The 12673-nt window shown below is 39.2% G+C and overlaps 1 protein-coding gene across 5 annotated transcripts; it reads right to left on the reverse strand.

Moving 5' to 3' along the window:
- Positions 1–378: 378 nt before the first annotated feature.
- On the reverse strand, positions 379–12440 carry Gtf2a2 (general transcription factor IIA subunit 2). 5 transcript variants are annotated; one of them, XM_041679450.1, is made up of 7 exons: positions 12267–12370; positions 11801–11951; positions 10683–10930; positions 8835–8953; positions 7919–8023; positions 3429–3555; positions 379–672 (listed from the first exon to the last, which is right to left on the reverse strand). In XM_041679450.1, exons 4-7 carry the CDS (start codon positions 8904–8906, stop codon positions 647–649), a joined length of 330 nt encoding a protein of 109 aa, XP_041535384.1. In that variant the 5' UTR covers positions 8907–8953; positions 10683–10930; positions 11801–11951; positions 12267–12370; the 3' UTR covers positions 379–646. The 5 variants fall into 5 exon arrangements, with proteins under 5 accessions (XP_041535384.1, XP_041535383.1, XP_041535382.1 ...); XM_041679449.1 differs by lacking the exon at positions 10683–10930; XM_041679448.1 differs by lacking the exons at positions 10683–10930; positions 11801–11951 and having other exon boundaries at positions 12267–12404.
- Positions 12441–12673: the final 233 nt, after the last annotated feature.

A 12673-nucleotide genomic window follows, 5' to 3' on the forward strand; every position in this document is an offset into this window, starting at 1 on the left:
AGAGACCATTTAAAAATGTATGAACACTAATAAGGGCCAGGTCAAAATAAGTGACATGCTCACAGGAATGCTGTTTGGAGCAGGGTCTTAGTTCTCCTATACCAGCTATCTAAAGTTCACCTCATTAGCTTAGGTTACTCACATTGATAACTATCTTTGAATTTGTCCTTTGGGGGAAAAAGGGTTGTGTGCATGAGATTTTCTTAGTAAAATTCCATCTACATTTGGGTCTGCCCCTGGTATTTAACAGATAAAATTACAATTGACAAAGCAAACATGATTTTATCAGAAGGATACCTTTTCCAAGTCCCTCTTAATAGCTCATCTGGTATTCTGACAACTCCTTGCTAACCAGCTACATCAATTATTACTCACAACAAGTTTTAAAACAAGTTTATTGAAGAATATTCTTTTGAAGGCAACCACTTTTGATTTGTCATTTAAAAAAGTTCCATTTATGCTGTGTACTAAAGGTCATGTAAGAGAACAGAGCCACATGCTTCTCTCTGTGGAACCCTTGGGTAGTATAGCACAGTGTTGTCATTTCTGCACCGTGAGAATAAATTAAAAAAAAGTCTCTTCTATGTTTCTCTTCAAAAAGCGATGAAAATAACAGAAGGTGGCATAAAAAAGCCGCATTTCTTACTCATTCCGTAGTATTGGAGCCAGTATCTAGAAACAGGAAAGAGATCAATTCAAGGAGCAAATCCTAAATATCAGTACTTCAGGTACATCTAGAGAAGGACTAACAGTGTGGGGGAGGAGGAGGCCGCAGGGAGAGAGGGGCACTCCAGAGAGGCTCAGCCAAGGTCAACAGCTTCCTTCCCAAGGCAGACGGAAGAAACAGCCTAAGCCTCCAGCTATTTGCTGTGTGATAGTGTAAATAGCCTTTTCAGGCCACATCCTGCTGGGAAATACAGCAACCTTCTGGTTCTGGCTATTGCTGCCCTTTTCTCTGCTACTCTGTTGAGAACACAGCTTAATTTAGGATGGATGCTAATTTTAGAAGTATGAAATTTTATAGCACCTGATTTATTAGGAATTTTCCTAATTAACTGAATTTAATCTTTAAATGCCAAACTATATTTTAACCATGTCTAAGATTTCATCTTTTCCTGTGGATACAGAAAAATGGAATCCACCACAACCATTTTTCCTTCCTTTTTTTTTTTTTTTGAGGGGGGCGGTGTTATAACCCTGGCTGTCCTGGAACTTGTTTTGTAGACCAGGCTAGCCTCAAACTCAGAGATCCAATCTTTGCTGAAGATCAATTACCATGGTTTGCTTTAAATTAGGGCAGCTCTCCAGAGAACACCTAACCGAAGTAAAAAAGGGTAATTTTGCTTTTTGGGTTCAAATGACTGAAACTGACCTTCTACTGGTCACATCTACCCTGCTCAATTCAGTCGTGACTGGTTAGCAACATGCAGCTGCTTAAAATTTAAATTAATTAAATCAGTTAATGAGATAAGATGATAAAAATTTTTAGTTGCCCTGGTCACATTTTAAGTGTTCAAGGGCCATGCATGACTACTATGGACTGCAGATGAAGAACATTTTCATCATTACACAAATTCTCCTCAGCGGAACTGGTGCTCATTACCTGCTCCCTTCCCCAGGGTTAAAGATTGAGCCTAAGGTCTCATATAAGCTGAGCCCTCTATCAATATGCTGAGTTTCCAGCCTCCTTTTCACTCTTTCAGATAGAGTTTAAGTTGCTCAGGCTGGCCCTGAGCTCACTCGGTCACCTTTGAAGATAGTATTTGTTTCAGCTTCCCAAGTAATAAAGATTACAGGTCTGTACCACCTGGCTCATTTATAGTAATTTATTTACAAATATCTAGGAATTACAAAAATAATGCACAAATTCAATGGTTCAATAAGCATCAAAACCCTAAGAGTTATACGGATGTTATTAGCTTAAATTACAAGAGAAAAAAAAACATCAAAGTGTAAATTATTTTGAATACAGAAATTTAACCTGTGGCACAGCAAACAATACTACCATTGTAGAAATGGAAAACAAAACAAAAAGTGACTCAAATGTACACTGTTCCTAGCAAAAACAAAAAAAATCTTAAGTATCTGCTGGTCACACTAAAAAGTCTCTAGGACTACTGCTGAGGACTCCTAGTTAGCTCTGATGAGTAAGTCAGTGCAATAGTGCTAATTTCCTAGACTTTCTGACATCTGGAAGACTTTTTAGCCTTTAATCCCAGCACTCTGGAGGCAGAGACAGATGGATCTCTGAGTTTGGCCAGCCTGGTCTACAAGGTGAGTCCTAGAATAGACAGGGCTACACAGAGAAACCGTGCCTTAAAAAAAATAAAAATCAAATTAAATAAATATAAAGGACTGAAAATTTTATGTAGCTACCAGAAATCAGATTAAAAATACTCTATATGAAAAAATGTGTGTAAACATGTCTGTGCAGATATGTTACTATAAAAATATAACCCTAAAACTTGAAGTCTTGACTTTGGAAGCTAGTTTATATATGGAGCTTTTCTGTATTCTCTACATTTCTTCAGTGATTAGATATTCTTTAAAAATCTAGACTGTAGCTAGTCATATGGAACACGCCTTTAATCCCAGCAGTTAGGCAGCAGAGGCAGGTGAAATCTCTGAGTCTGAGGACAGCCTGGTCTACAGAGTGAGTTCCAGGCCAGTCAAGGCTACAGAGACTCTGTCTCAAAAAACAAAAACAAAACAAACTTGATGCGAAACTCAAGAAATGGGGCTATTACTTCCTATCTTTCCCTTGCTTCTTAGAAGCCCCTTCTTCAAGTGGAAGTCTTTACACTCCAGGGTGTGGTGCTTCAAACACAATTGTTATCAACTGAAGTAATACACAATAAAACACAGGGCTAGAACATGACTTTGTGCAAACCAGCAAGTACAAGGACTTGGGTTCTATTCAAAAATAAACAAAAGGAAATAGCCAGTCATTGAGCAGGGGGCAGCGCTGTGCACTTTAACAAATCAGAGGACTGGGGCTTTCCCATTATAACTGCAATAGTTTAAATCAGCTTTAAAATAATTAACTTGTTATATATAAGTATAGGGTATTCAGCAACACATAAATTTTAAAATGCTCAAAGTTACACATTACTTTCCTAAAGAGAAAGGTGGCAGTGAGAAGCCTGATGACTGCTTCAAATAAACAACTCAGTGGAAGGAAACTTAGTAGTTTGCTTCCTTTCCTTGCACATGAATTTAATCTGTGCTAAGTGTCTGTTTGCCATGTGAGCATACAGATGTACTCTCAGTAAAGGAGATAGATGTAGAATCCAGAAGCGAGGTTTTTATCTGAAGGTTGATCACCTGGCCACTTTCCCCTGAGACTTTCAGATAGATCAAGATAATTAAAGAGGAGAAAAAAATATTTCAACAAATTTTACTTTCACAGTAATTAGGGGAACACTTACTTTTACCATCACAGGCTACAATTTTCACTTTATCCACTTTAATAAGTTCTGTCACCTCTCTGAATTCAACATCATTCAATACAAAAGTCCAAACATTATCGCAGAATCTGTATGTATTTAGAGAGCCCTTTAAAACAAAACATTAAGAAATGCCATGAGAAGCCATTGTTTCCCCTCATGCTTTATTCCAAAGTAACTCAAGAGAACTTAGCTACCAAGTATATAGCTCCTAAAACAGTATGCTTAATGTTTAGCTTACTTAAATTATTTTCTTAATTTCATCTACGTAGAAATAAGTAGAGACAATCTGGATAAGTCAGCTAAGGGAAGAGTTTAAAAATATTTTTGCTTAACTATTTTTAGCACTCTAAAACAGTCTGTCAATTACTTACCTGAAATGAAAAGCTGTATGAAAGCTTAAATTTGTATGTCTACTGCCCTCTTGTGGATAAATTATGAAAGTCCATTTGATTTCTTTCTTTTGAGAAAGGGTTGCTCTACACAGCCTTGGCTGTTCTAGAACTCACTATGCAGACCAGGCTGTCCTGGAACTGTTGCCTCTGCCTCCCAAGTGCACCACTATATCTTGCCCATTTGATTAAAAATATTAACTTTTATATGTGCATATACATATATATACATATATATATATACATATATATGCATATATGTATGTCTGGTACATGCTTGCCTGAGTTTATATGTACTACATGCATGCAGATGGCTGTGAAGGCCAGGAGAAGGAGTCTGATCCCTTGATTTGGAGTCACCTGATATGGGTGCTGGAAACCAAATCCACATTTTCTGTAAGAGCAATAAGCATTCTTATCCACTAAACTCTCTCCTGCCTAGTTGAGACTGGCTTCCAACTCAAAAGAGATTTGCCTTCTGAGTGCTGGGATTAAACATATGTACCTAGCTCCATTTGAACTTCTTTTACAAATATTTAAAGCTCCATATTTCCCTGGGTGTTCATTCTCTAAATTCTATAAAAGCAGAGATTCCTTAGAAACATTAAGACAATTTAAATCCTGTAACTGGCTCAGACACATCACTGTCTTCCAAACCAGCCTCTTCTGTGATTCTGCTGTCATTCAAGGCAGAAACTTGAAAATTACCAGTTTGTCTTTCCATCCCACTACATCCATAGTGTCAAGTTCCGTCAGATGTGCCTTTTAAAACTTCTCCATGTCTAGCCATCCCTTTTACAACTGTAAGAAAAGCTACCTTGACCCTTCTGATTCAGCTGGCTAAGAGGCATGGTCTTCTGCCTCTAGCTTTATTCCCCTGTAACTCACTCTTCATGTGAGTAAAACCGTGTGACTCCTATGATCAACGGTCCTTCACTGACCTCCTGGTAGCATCAGTACAGGATCTGGACTTGTTGGGGGTCCTATGGTTTCTTTGATGTTTCCTTCACATTAGAACCTCCTAAAGAATTGTTGTCTGGAACTTCCTACCACATTCCAAATGTTATCTTCCTTTCCACAATACCATCATCCTTTAGCTGACTCTGAAAAATTCTTCAGGACTAGCCTTTTGTCTTCCATACTTGCTGTACTCTACTGAACCGTAATATCCTAACACTGTTAATGTATTGGTTTTAATGGTCTGCTTGCAGAGACCAGTGCTTTCTGTTGTATTTTCAGAGCCCAGAAGCTAGCACACAGTAATTACTCGTGTCTACTAAATTAATTAACTCATTCATTCACAGCCATCAGTTTTTAAAATCATCCTTAGACTCAGTTTTTACCAATATGGATGATACTGTAGGATTTTAAGATTTTTCTGTTTAAATATCTTGTGCTAAACTTTACATGTGAATGTACACATGCACATAGTGGATGTTAGGCTTTTGTCCATTGTATTGGTGTTTAACCTAATATTTTTTTCACACTTAAAACTGCTTCATTTTATGTCCAAGGATATGTTCCTGCTCCTACATAAAAATCCAACTCCCTCAATGTTTTTATTAAAAGGTGAGCTGCAAAGGATAGTGAACCTTTATTGTATATAATTTTTAATTACTTAGGTATCTTGCTTTTTGTGTATTACTTGAGACTCAGAATCTAGTACCTTATCTATAAGAACTAGAAGAATTGCAATTTAAAAAATTTTAGATTCATTTTTTCTTTCAGAGTTTTTTTGACTCACTATTGATTTTAACAGTTGTCTCTAAAAAATAGAATCTTTTAAAATGTATCAACAATATATTGTGTTTCTAAAATTAAAACAGCAACTTAAAAGTTACACAGTACTCATTACTCATTTATAGAGACAACGAACAACAAAACCATGAAAAACTAGAAGAAACTGTGTCATAAGAAGGAATACTTTTGTACTACTTAAATATTTTAATGCTTACTTATTACTGTTTGGAGCTGAGTATTATGATGTTTAATTGGCCATTTCTTCCATCCTCTTAAGGGCACACAGTGGCTCTTTAAAAGTCTAGTTATATGTATTAATTCTATGTGAATTTACTTTCTAAAATCCTGCTATGGTCACGTTTCTGACATTTTACTAATAAATTTTAACTTATAAATAAAGCTTTAGTTTTCATACTTAAGAACTCTTTTTCTTGTAATATCCTACTGAGTAGCATAACTTTTGAATCTAAAATTAGCTTATCTATTGTGTAAAACCACTCTATTCCTTAAATGAGTAGATCCAATCTTATTGGTAGATCAGCAAACATTATTATACATAAAATACATACTGATATTCAATCAAGCAATGTGACTTAGAAAATTAAGTAGTGGCAACATGTTGTCTCTTTGCTATATGGTACACCAAGCTAAACAGAATGCTTTTTGTATATATAGTTTGCAGAGCAGGGTATAGAATCCTCAGCTGCAGCAGCAGCAATGGGAAAAGAAAAAGCAAACTGGAAAACTAAGTTGGTCAGGGCCAACTCTTGGAAAACTGACAGACTTAAAAACAGTATGCATAAGAAACACAAGTGTTGAATTAATTTTTGCAAAAGAAACTCATACTAGACACTTCTAACAGAGCAATTAGAAGACTATCAAGGTTTTGTGAACCTTACTGCCTCTGAAAAGTAGTCCATCAATTTTCTAAGAGGCCAAAACTTTTGCAGTTTAACAAAGATCGATTTAAAAGTTGAAATTTCAAGCTGGGCAGACAAAGAACAACTTTGTCTGAACCCCTACTATTAAAACCCAAGAATCAACTCGTCAAATTTTATACTCTTAGAGACTCTCCCCTCTCCCCCAAGACATGGTTTCTCTGTGAAGAAGCCCTGACTGTCCAAGAACTCAGTCTGTAGACCAGGCTGGCAGCAGAGGCAGAGATCTGCCTGCCTCTGCCTCCCCAGTGCTAGAAGTAAGGGTGTGCACCATCATGACTGGCTGATAGTCTTCTATTTGACTATTTACGCCTTTAATTTTTAAGCATGCAGAGCTGATAGACATCTATAGATAACATAAACACGTTTTATCTCTTCAGTAAAATACAAGTCAAATGGGGACTCATCTATTTTGTTCACTTCTGCATTTCTGATACCTAAAACAATGTCTATTACCTAATAGGCACTTAAATGCTTAAAAAAATAATACTTTGGTTTTTTTTTTTTGTATTTTATCAACAAAACACTCGCCTTTCCTCAACACCTAGGTTTTCTTAAATGTTACTCATAGATTCTTTTCCTATATTGGTCTTTGTGTTTTAAATTTATTTCTATAGTAGGGCTGTAACTTGTACTATAGCTTAAGATAGTAGAGAGATACAACAGGGTAACAGCAAACACCATTATCCACATGTCTCCACCATTTTGCCACATTTTGCAATGAGTTCTTAACCCCAAATTACCACAAAATTAAGAGTGGTACTTTGTTCAAAACAGGATGATTCAAAAAACGCTCAGCTACAAGAACAGACTTTGTAAGGCAAGCTATCTCAGGGTAGACGGGAGGCAACATGAAGAGTCTACAGATAACCAACCTTTCCTGGAAGGTCAGAGTCTGAGAAACAACGGAACATAAGGGATACTCTGTTACTTACCTTCCACCTTGCAGCTAATACCTTTCAGGCCTTTGAAATCTCAGTAATTCTTCAGGGACAAAAAAGCCAAACATGTACAGGATGATTTGTGAAACAATGAAATTAAAATCTAAAAGCAATATGTATCTCATGGAACGAAGAAACTTCATACAGCTGATTTAAAAATGGAGAGATGGCTCAGCAGTTAAGAGCACTGGCTGCTCTTCCAGAGGTCTTGAGTTCAATTCCCAGCAACCACATGGTGGGTCACAACCACCTGTAATGAGATCTTGTGCCTTCTTCTGGGATGTGGGCATATATGCAAACAAAGTAAGTAAATAAATCTTAAAAGAAATAGTGTATCATTCGATTATTATACAACAAGTTCCCAAACCAGACTAATCAAATCCTCCTGTTATGCTGAGTAAGTCCACATAAGCTCTCAGAGTAACCGGTGCAGACTTCCAGATACAGGAAAATATCCTTACCCTGAAATTGACTCTGTTCCTGACTCTCTGAGCCAATGCTGAATTTATAGCTTTATCAAACTGAAGTAGAACTTGAAGGGCAAGCTGGGGGGTGATCTGTTGAGACTGAGAAAAAAAATGAAGATCATAAATTCACTAAGGAAAGAACATTAAAGACAAAATAAAGTAAATTAATTATAGTCTAATAGTTAACAGAAGTTAACCAAAACTTCTGAAGCAGAAGTCCTTATTCCCTGTGCTCTATCTAAGTGATGATGAAGCAAAGCCTGACAAAACTTCTTTACTATCTTTACAAAAAAGGAAATTTGCAGTGAGTTTGTAAAGCCAGGAAAAACTCTTCCTGTTCCGTCAATGATGGACAAAGTATTCAACAAATGGGAAACCAAGTTTTTTCCTAATAAAAGACATGAGACCCTATATATAAAGAAAACAAAGACACACGGAGCCAGGCACGGTGCTGCACACCTACAATCCCAGCGGGTTGGGAGCAAGGGCAGGAATACCAGAAGCTCTAGACTATTCTAAACTATGGAACGCACTCAATGACAGTCTGGACCCTATCTCAAAAAAACAAAAGCCATCTGGCTCCCACATCTCCCTTCAGATCACAACAGAACATAAATAAAAAATATTGAATACTTTCTTAGTTGTATGATTTGAATAAGATTAATTCTTCTAAAACTGAAACAGAAATTTAAAGTTCTAACTCAAATTTCAAAGAATCCTTCATTATACTGGCCAGAACTACTTTTAAAGTGATAGAATATCCCTTTCTTCTAACTTTGAGATGAGAAGATAATACTTCCAAGGATTATTTCTATACTTCATCACTAATAAGAGGAAAATCATTTACTTAAAATTTTTTTAACAAAAAAATTTGAAGACTTATAAAGCATGTTTAATATTTGGCCCCCACCTGTATGAGCTCATCAAGGCTCTCTTGAAGACTGTTTCCCAAAGTTGTATTTCTGTATAACTGATATGCCATGGCTTAAAATGAAGCAATTACTTTTTCTTCAGGCTTGCATTGATGTCCTACAAATTTAATATAAAAGACCAACCTGTAACAATGTAAATTATATAAAATAGTCTACTACTTCATGTATTCTAACACAGAACTATTAGAACTCGTTATCAATTACTATATTAATTTACTGTAAAATTTAGAAGAATTGTTCAAAGTTGATTTATCTGATTTTAACATTGGTATGGTATTTATCTTCTTATCTTCTTTGTTTGATTTTTCGAGATAGGGTTTCTCTGTAGCTTTGGAGCCTGTCCTGGCACTAGCTCTCATAGACCAGGCTAGTCTCGAACTCACAGAGATCTGCCTGCCTCTGCCTCCTGAGAATTGGGATTAAAGGCGTGCGCCACCACCTAGTTGGTATTTATCTTAATTCAGTATGCTGACATACTCATTAAAATCTTTACTCTTACTTTTCCCACAGGTTTCTCTTAAGTTTAAAAATTTCCATATAGCATCCATTCTACCTGCTGTCACATAGTGACATGGCATCTGCATTTGGGTCCTTTATTTTTATGTTCTCTTAAAATTCCATTAGAGTTCCTGCCAAGAGGATGGCATTGTGACAGGAAACAGAGACAAGATGAACGAAGATGAACTCAAACATTCACTTGGGATAAGACTTGGCAAAAGTAAAGACCAGCCATCTTTATATACAGTTGGCCATTATCTCATCCAAGAGATCATTCTGTGATCTTGAGACATTCCTTTAGCTATTGGGGCACCACTCTCAGTTCTTTACTCCCAGCTTGTGAACTACTGTATTTCCTGTTTCCTTTGGCAATTCTTCCTCAGCTCCTTAACTTCCATCTCCTGTGTGACCCTAAGGCTTAAGTCTTCTCTTTACTGGCTTTCCCCCTTAGTTATTCCATCTAAGCTTATGGTGTTAAACCCCATCTATATGTTGATTACTCCAAACTTTTATCTCTTGTCCTCACTTCTCTCTTTGTACCCACATGTAAAATTGTTTATTTTACACAGAAAAAAAAAAATCAAATAGTTGAGACATCTCTCCTGAAGGTAAGAGCAATTGTAGGGGACCTGGGTTCAGTTCTGAAGCACCCACACTGGCTAGATCACAACCAGCTGTAATTTCAGCTCCAAGGGATCCCATATCCTGTTCTGGCCTCTATAAGCACCCACATACATGTGTGCATGTGTGTGCACCCACACACAGACACACACAGTTTCACTACTACCAATAACTAAGGTTGACACATGGTATTGTCCTCATCTACTAGACTAGATGATACATGAAGACAGGGAATGTATTTACCACTCTGAACAATGTGTGTATTATGTATTAAAAGAATATTGTTGAGTAAAAAACTTGGTGGCATATCAAAAACACTAGAAATACATTCATGTGGGGCATATTTCTACTTTACTGATAAAATTAAATTAGTGGAAACTAGAATCTCACCACCACATCCATCTATCTACTCACCTACTTACCACTGCCTGTACCCATACACTCTTTCTGTCATTACATACACTCAACATGCTTTTATCTACATGTAATTTCTCACCTTTGTATCAGGCCTCTTTCTCTAGCATACTTGAGGATACTGTCTAACAATTCAGTCGTTCCTTCTTTCTCTCATCATCAATATCAGCAAACAAAATGGCAGTTACTTCTCCCACCTTGGGTAGAGTAACAACCACCACTATTCAAAATCACTTCCCCTGCCACCTACATTCTATTCCTGTTTGGTGAAAGTTAAGAGTTATTTGACTCACTGTTTCCAGTTCTCCCTTTCCCCTAGTCACACCGAGCTCTGGACTCTAAGTGTAATGAAACCGATGCTGCAGGCCGCTGAGGGATGATCTTCACCAACCAGCGCATCGGATACAGCTGACTTCCGGTTACAGGATCTCTGCTTGGTACTTCACTTTGGGGCTGTCTTCTTAGATTCACTGGTTCATGCGGCTGATTGACCCTCTTGTCTGGAACTCAGAGATCCGCCTGCCTCTGCCCTCCTGGGGTGCTGGGATTAAGGGTGGACAGTCTCTTCCTTTTCCGTCAATTTTAATTCATTCTTATGGCTTTAAATATCAGCTGGTGATTCCCCAATTCGCACGTCTTCCAAACAATTCTCAATTCTGGTACTAATTTCCTATTCAAAACTTCTACTTGTCTTTTTTATCTCTCAGCTTAAGTAACATCAAACTTCCATTGGCTTAGACCTTTAATGTAGCTCTCAAAGTCACGTAAACGACTGAGATGTGCAATTTCTAGCAAATCTTGTAAACACAGCCTTCAAAATGGACGCAGTATCCAAACATTTCTCAACACCTCTATTACTTCCTTGTTCTAAGCCACTATTACAAGGCATCTGGATCATCGAAATGGTGTCCTGATTTCACTTCATTCCACACTCGTCCCCCACGCGCTTTATTATTTACAGTTGGGGTTATTTTTTGAAAACGTGGGCTAGAAAAATCTTTTTATCACGGCTTTCATCTGCACTGACAATTTGGCTACCTTTTAGGTCTGGTCTTACTGTCTGCCTCTATTCTCTATCCCCTTTCTCGGACATCCTAACTTCCCTGAGCATGACAGGCATGTTTCTGCCTCTCTGGTGGCTGGTCTTGCTGCCTGGGATGTTCTTGCTGAGATATGAACTTGACTACCACACAAAACTCATCCTTGCCCCAACAGCTCCCACCCAATAACGCCTCAGCTGATCACACACCCACTATGCCAGACCCTTTAGCTCGCTCAGATTTTTTGTTGGTACCATAAGCCAAGTTACATAACGGTCTTATATTTATTCTCTGTATAAAATGTAAGGTTCACGAGAGCATGGATCTTTGTGTTTCGTTCACTGAGGAAACCTGCGGGCCGAGAACAGTACCTGACCGACGACGGGAGTCAAACGAAACATTTAATCCGTTGAAGGTAAACACCGGTCGGCATACGGGTGTGGAGAAGAGGCGAAAAGGGCCAGAGAGATGCAAACTTTGCAACGGGCCAGCAGAGAGCCGGGTCGCGCTCCCATTCGACATCTAAGCATTAGTTAGAAAACAGCTAGGAGCGACTTCAACGTCTGCTGAAGCTAGTCGCCGCGGCCATCTGCAATCCTTTAAGGTGGCGACAGCTGCAGAACCGCGGAGCTCCCTCCTCCCGGGGGAGATGAAGCGGAAGCGCTCGGGTCGGGTCTCTGAGCCAGACACGCGTCCACCGAGCGCGGCCTGAGGACAGCGGGAAGGCGGCTGCTCCCGCGCGGCCGCGTCTGCCTGGGGGCGGCTTCCGGCGGCCACAGCGCTCGCTACCGCCCACCCCGCCGCGGCTCCCCCGCTCCCGGCCCCGCCGCCGCCTACCTGAGGGAAGGCGCTTCCGCCGCGGCGCCAGCAGAGCCGGGCAGGGCGCCTGCTGCGACCACCTCCTCGGCCACGGAAACCACAGCGCTGGACCGGTGACCCGGAAGTGCTTGCGCGACCCGGAGGTGACGCCATGAGGGCTGCCGGGCCCCCACCTAGCTTCCGAGGAGGAGCGTGGCCCCTCCCGCTTGGGCGGAGGAACCCCTAGCCTGCCCGATGCCTGTCCTGCTAGCCGGAGTTTGTGGCGCTAAGGCCAGCTGTTGTGGTTCATTAATCCTTCCCATTTGGAAGTGCGGCTGTTTAACTTCATGCCTGACACTGAAGCAAATACGTGGCTGTTCTGAATTTTAAGAATCTCAGATTTCTTTTGGTATTACCTCTGGTGCTTGGCTTTCTGCTTAAACAGC

The sequence above is a fragment of the Microtus oregoni genome, unplaced genomic scaffold (assembly GCF_018167655.1).
Source record: "Microtus oregoni isolate MIOR12 unplaced genomic scaffold, Mior012 000032F_ref0000030, whole genome shotgun sequence".
NCBI classification, from domain to species: domain Eukaryota; kingdom Metazoa; phylum Chordata; class Mammalia; order Rodentia; family Cricetidae; genus Microtus; species Microtus oregoni.

Coding starts and splice junctions, on each gene's coding strand:
- Gtf2a2 (XM_041679447.1), bottom strand. CDS start 12,401: ATGGCGTCACCTCCGGGTCGCGCAAGCACTTCCGGGTCACCGGTCCAG. Junction 11,952..12,266: donor GCGGAAGCGCCTTCCCTCAG/GTAGGCGGCGGC, acceptor ACTAATGCTTAG/ATGTCGAATGGGAGCGCGAC. Junction 10,931..11,800: donor TGACTCCCGTCGTCGGTCAG/GTACTGTTCTCG, acceptor CCTTAATCCCAG/CACCCCAGGAGGGCAGAGGC.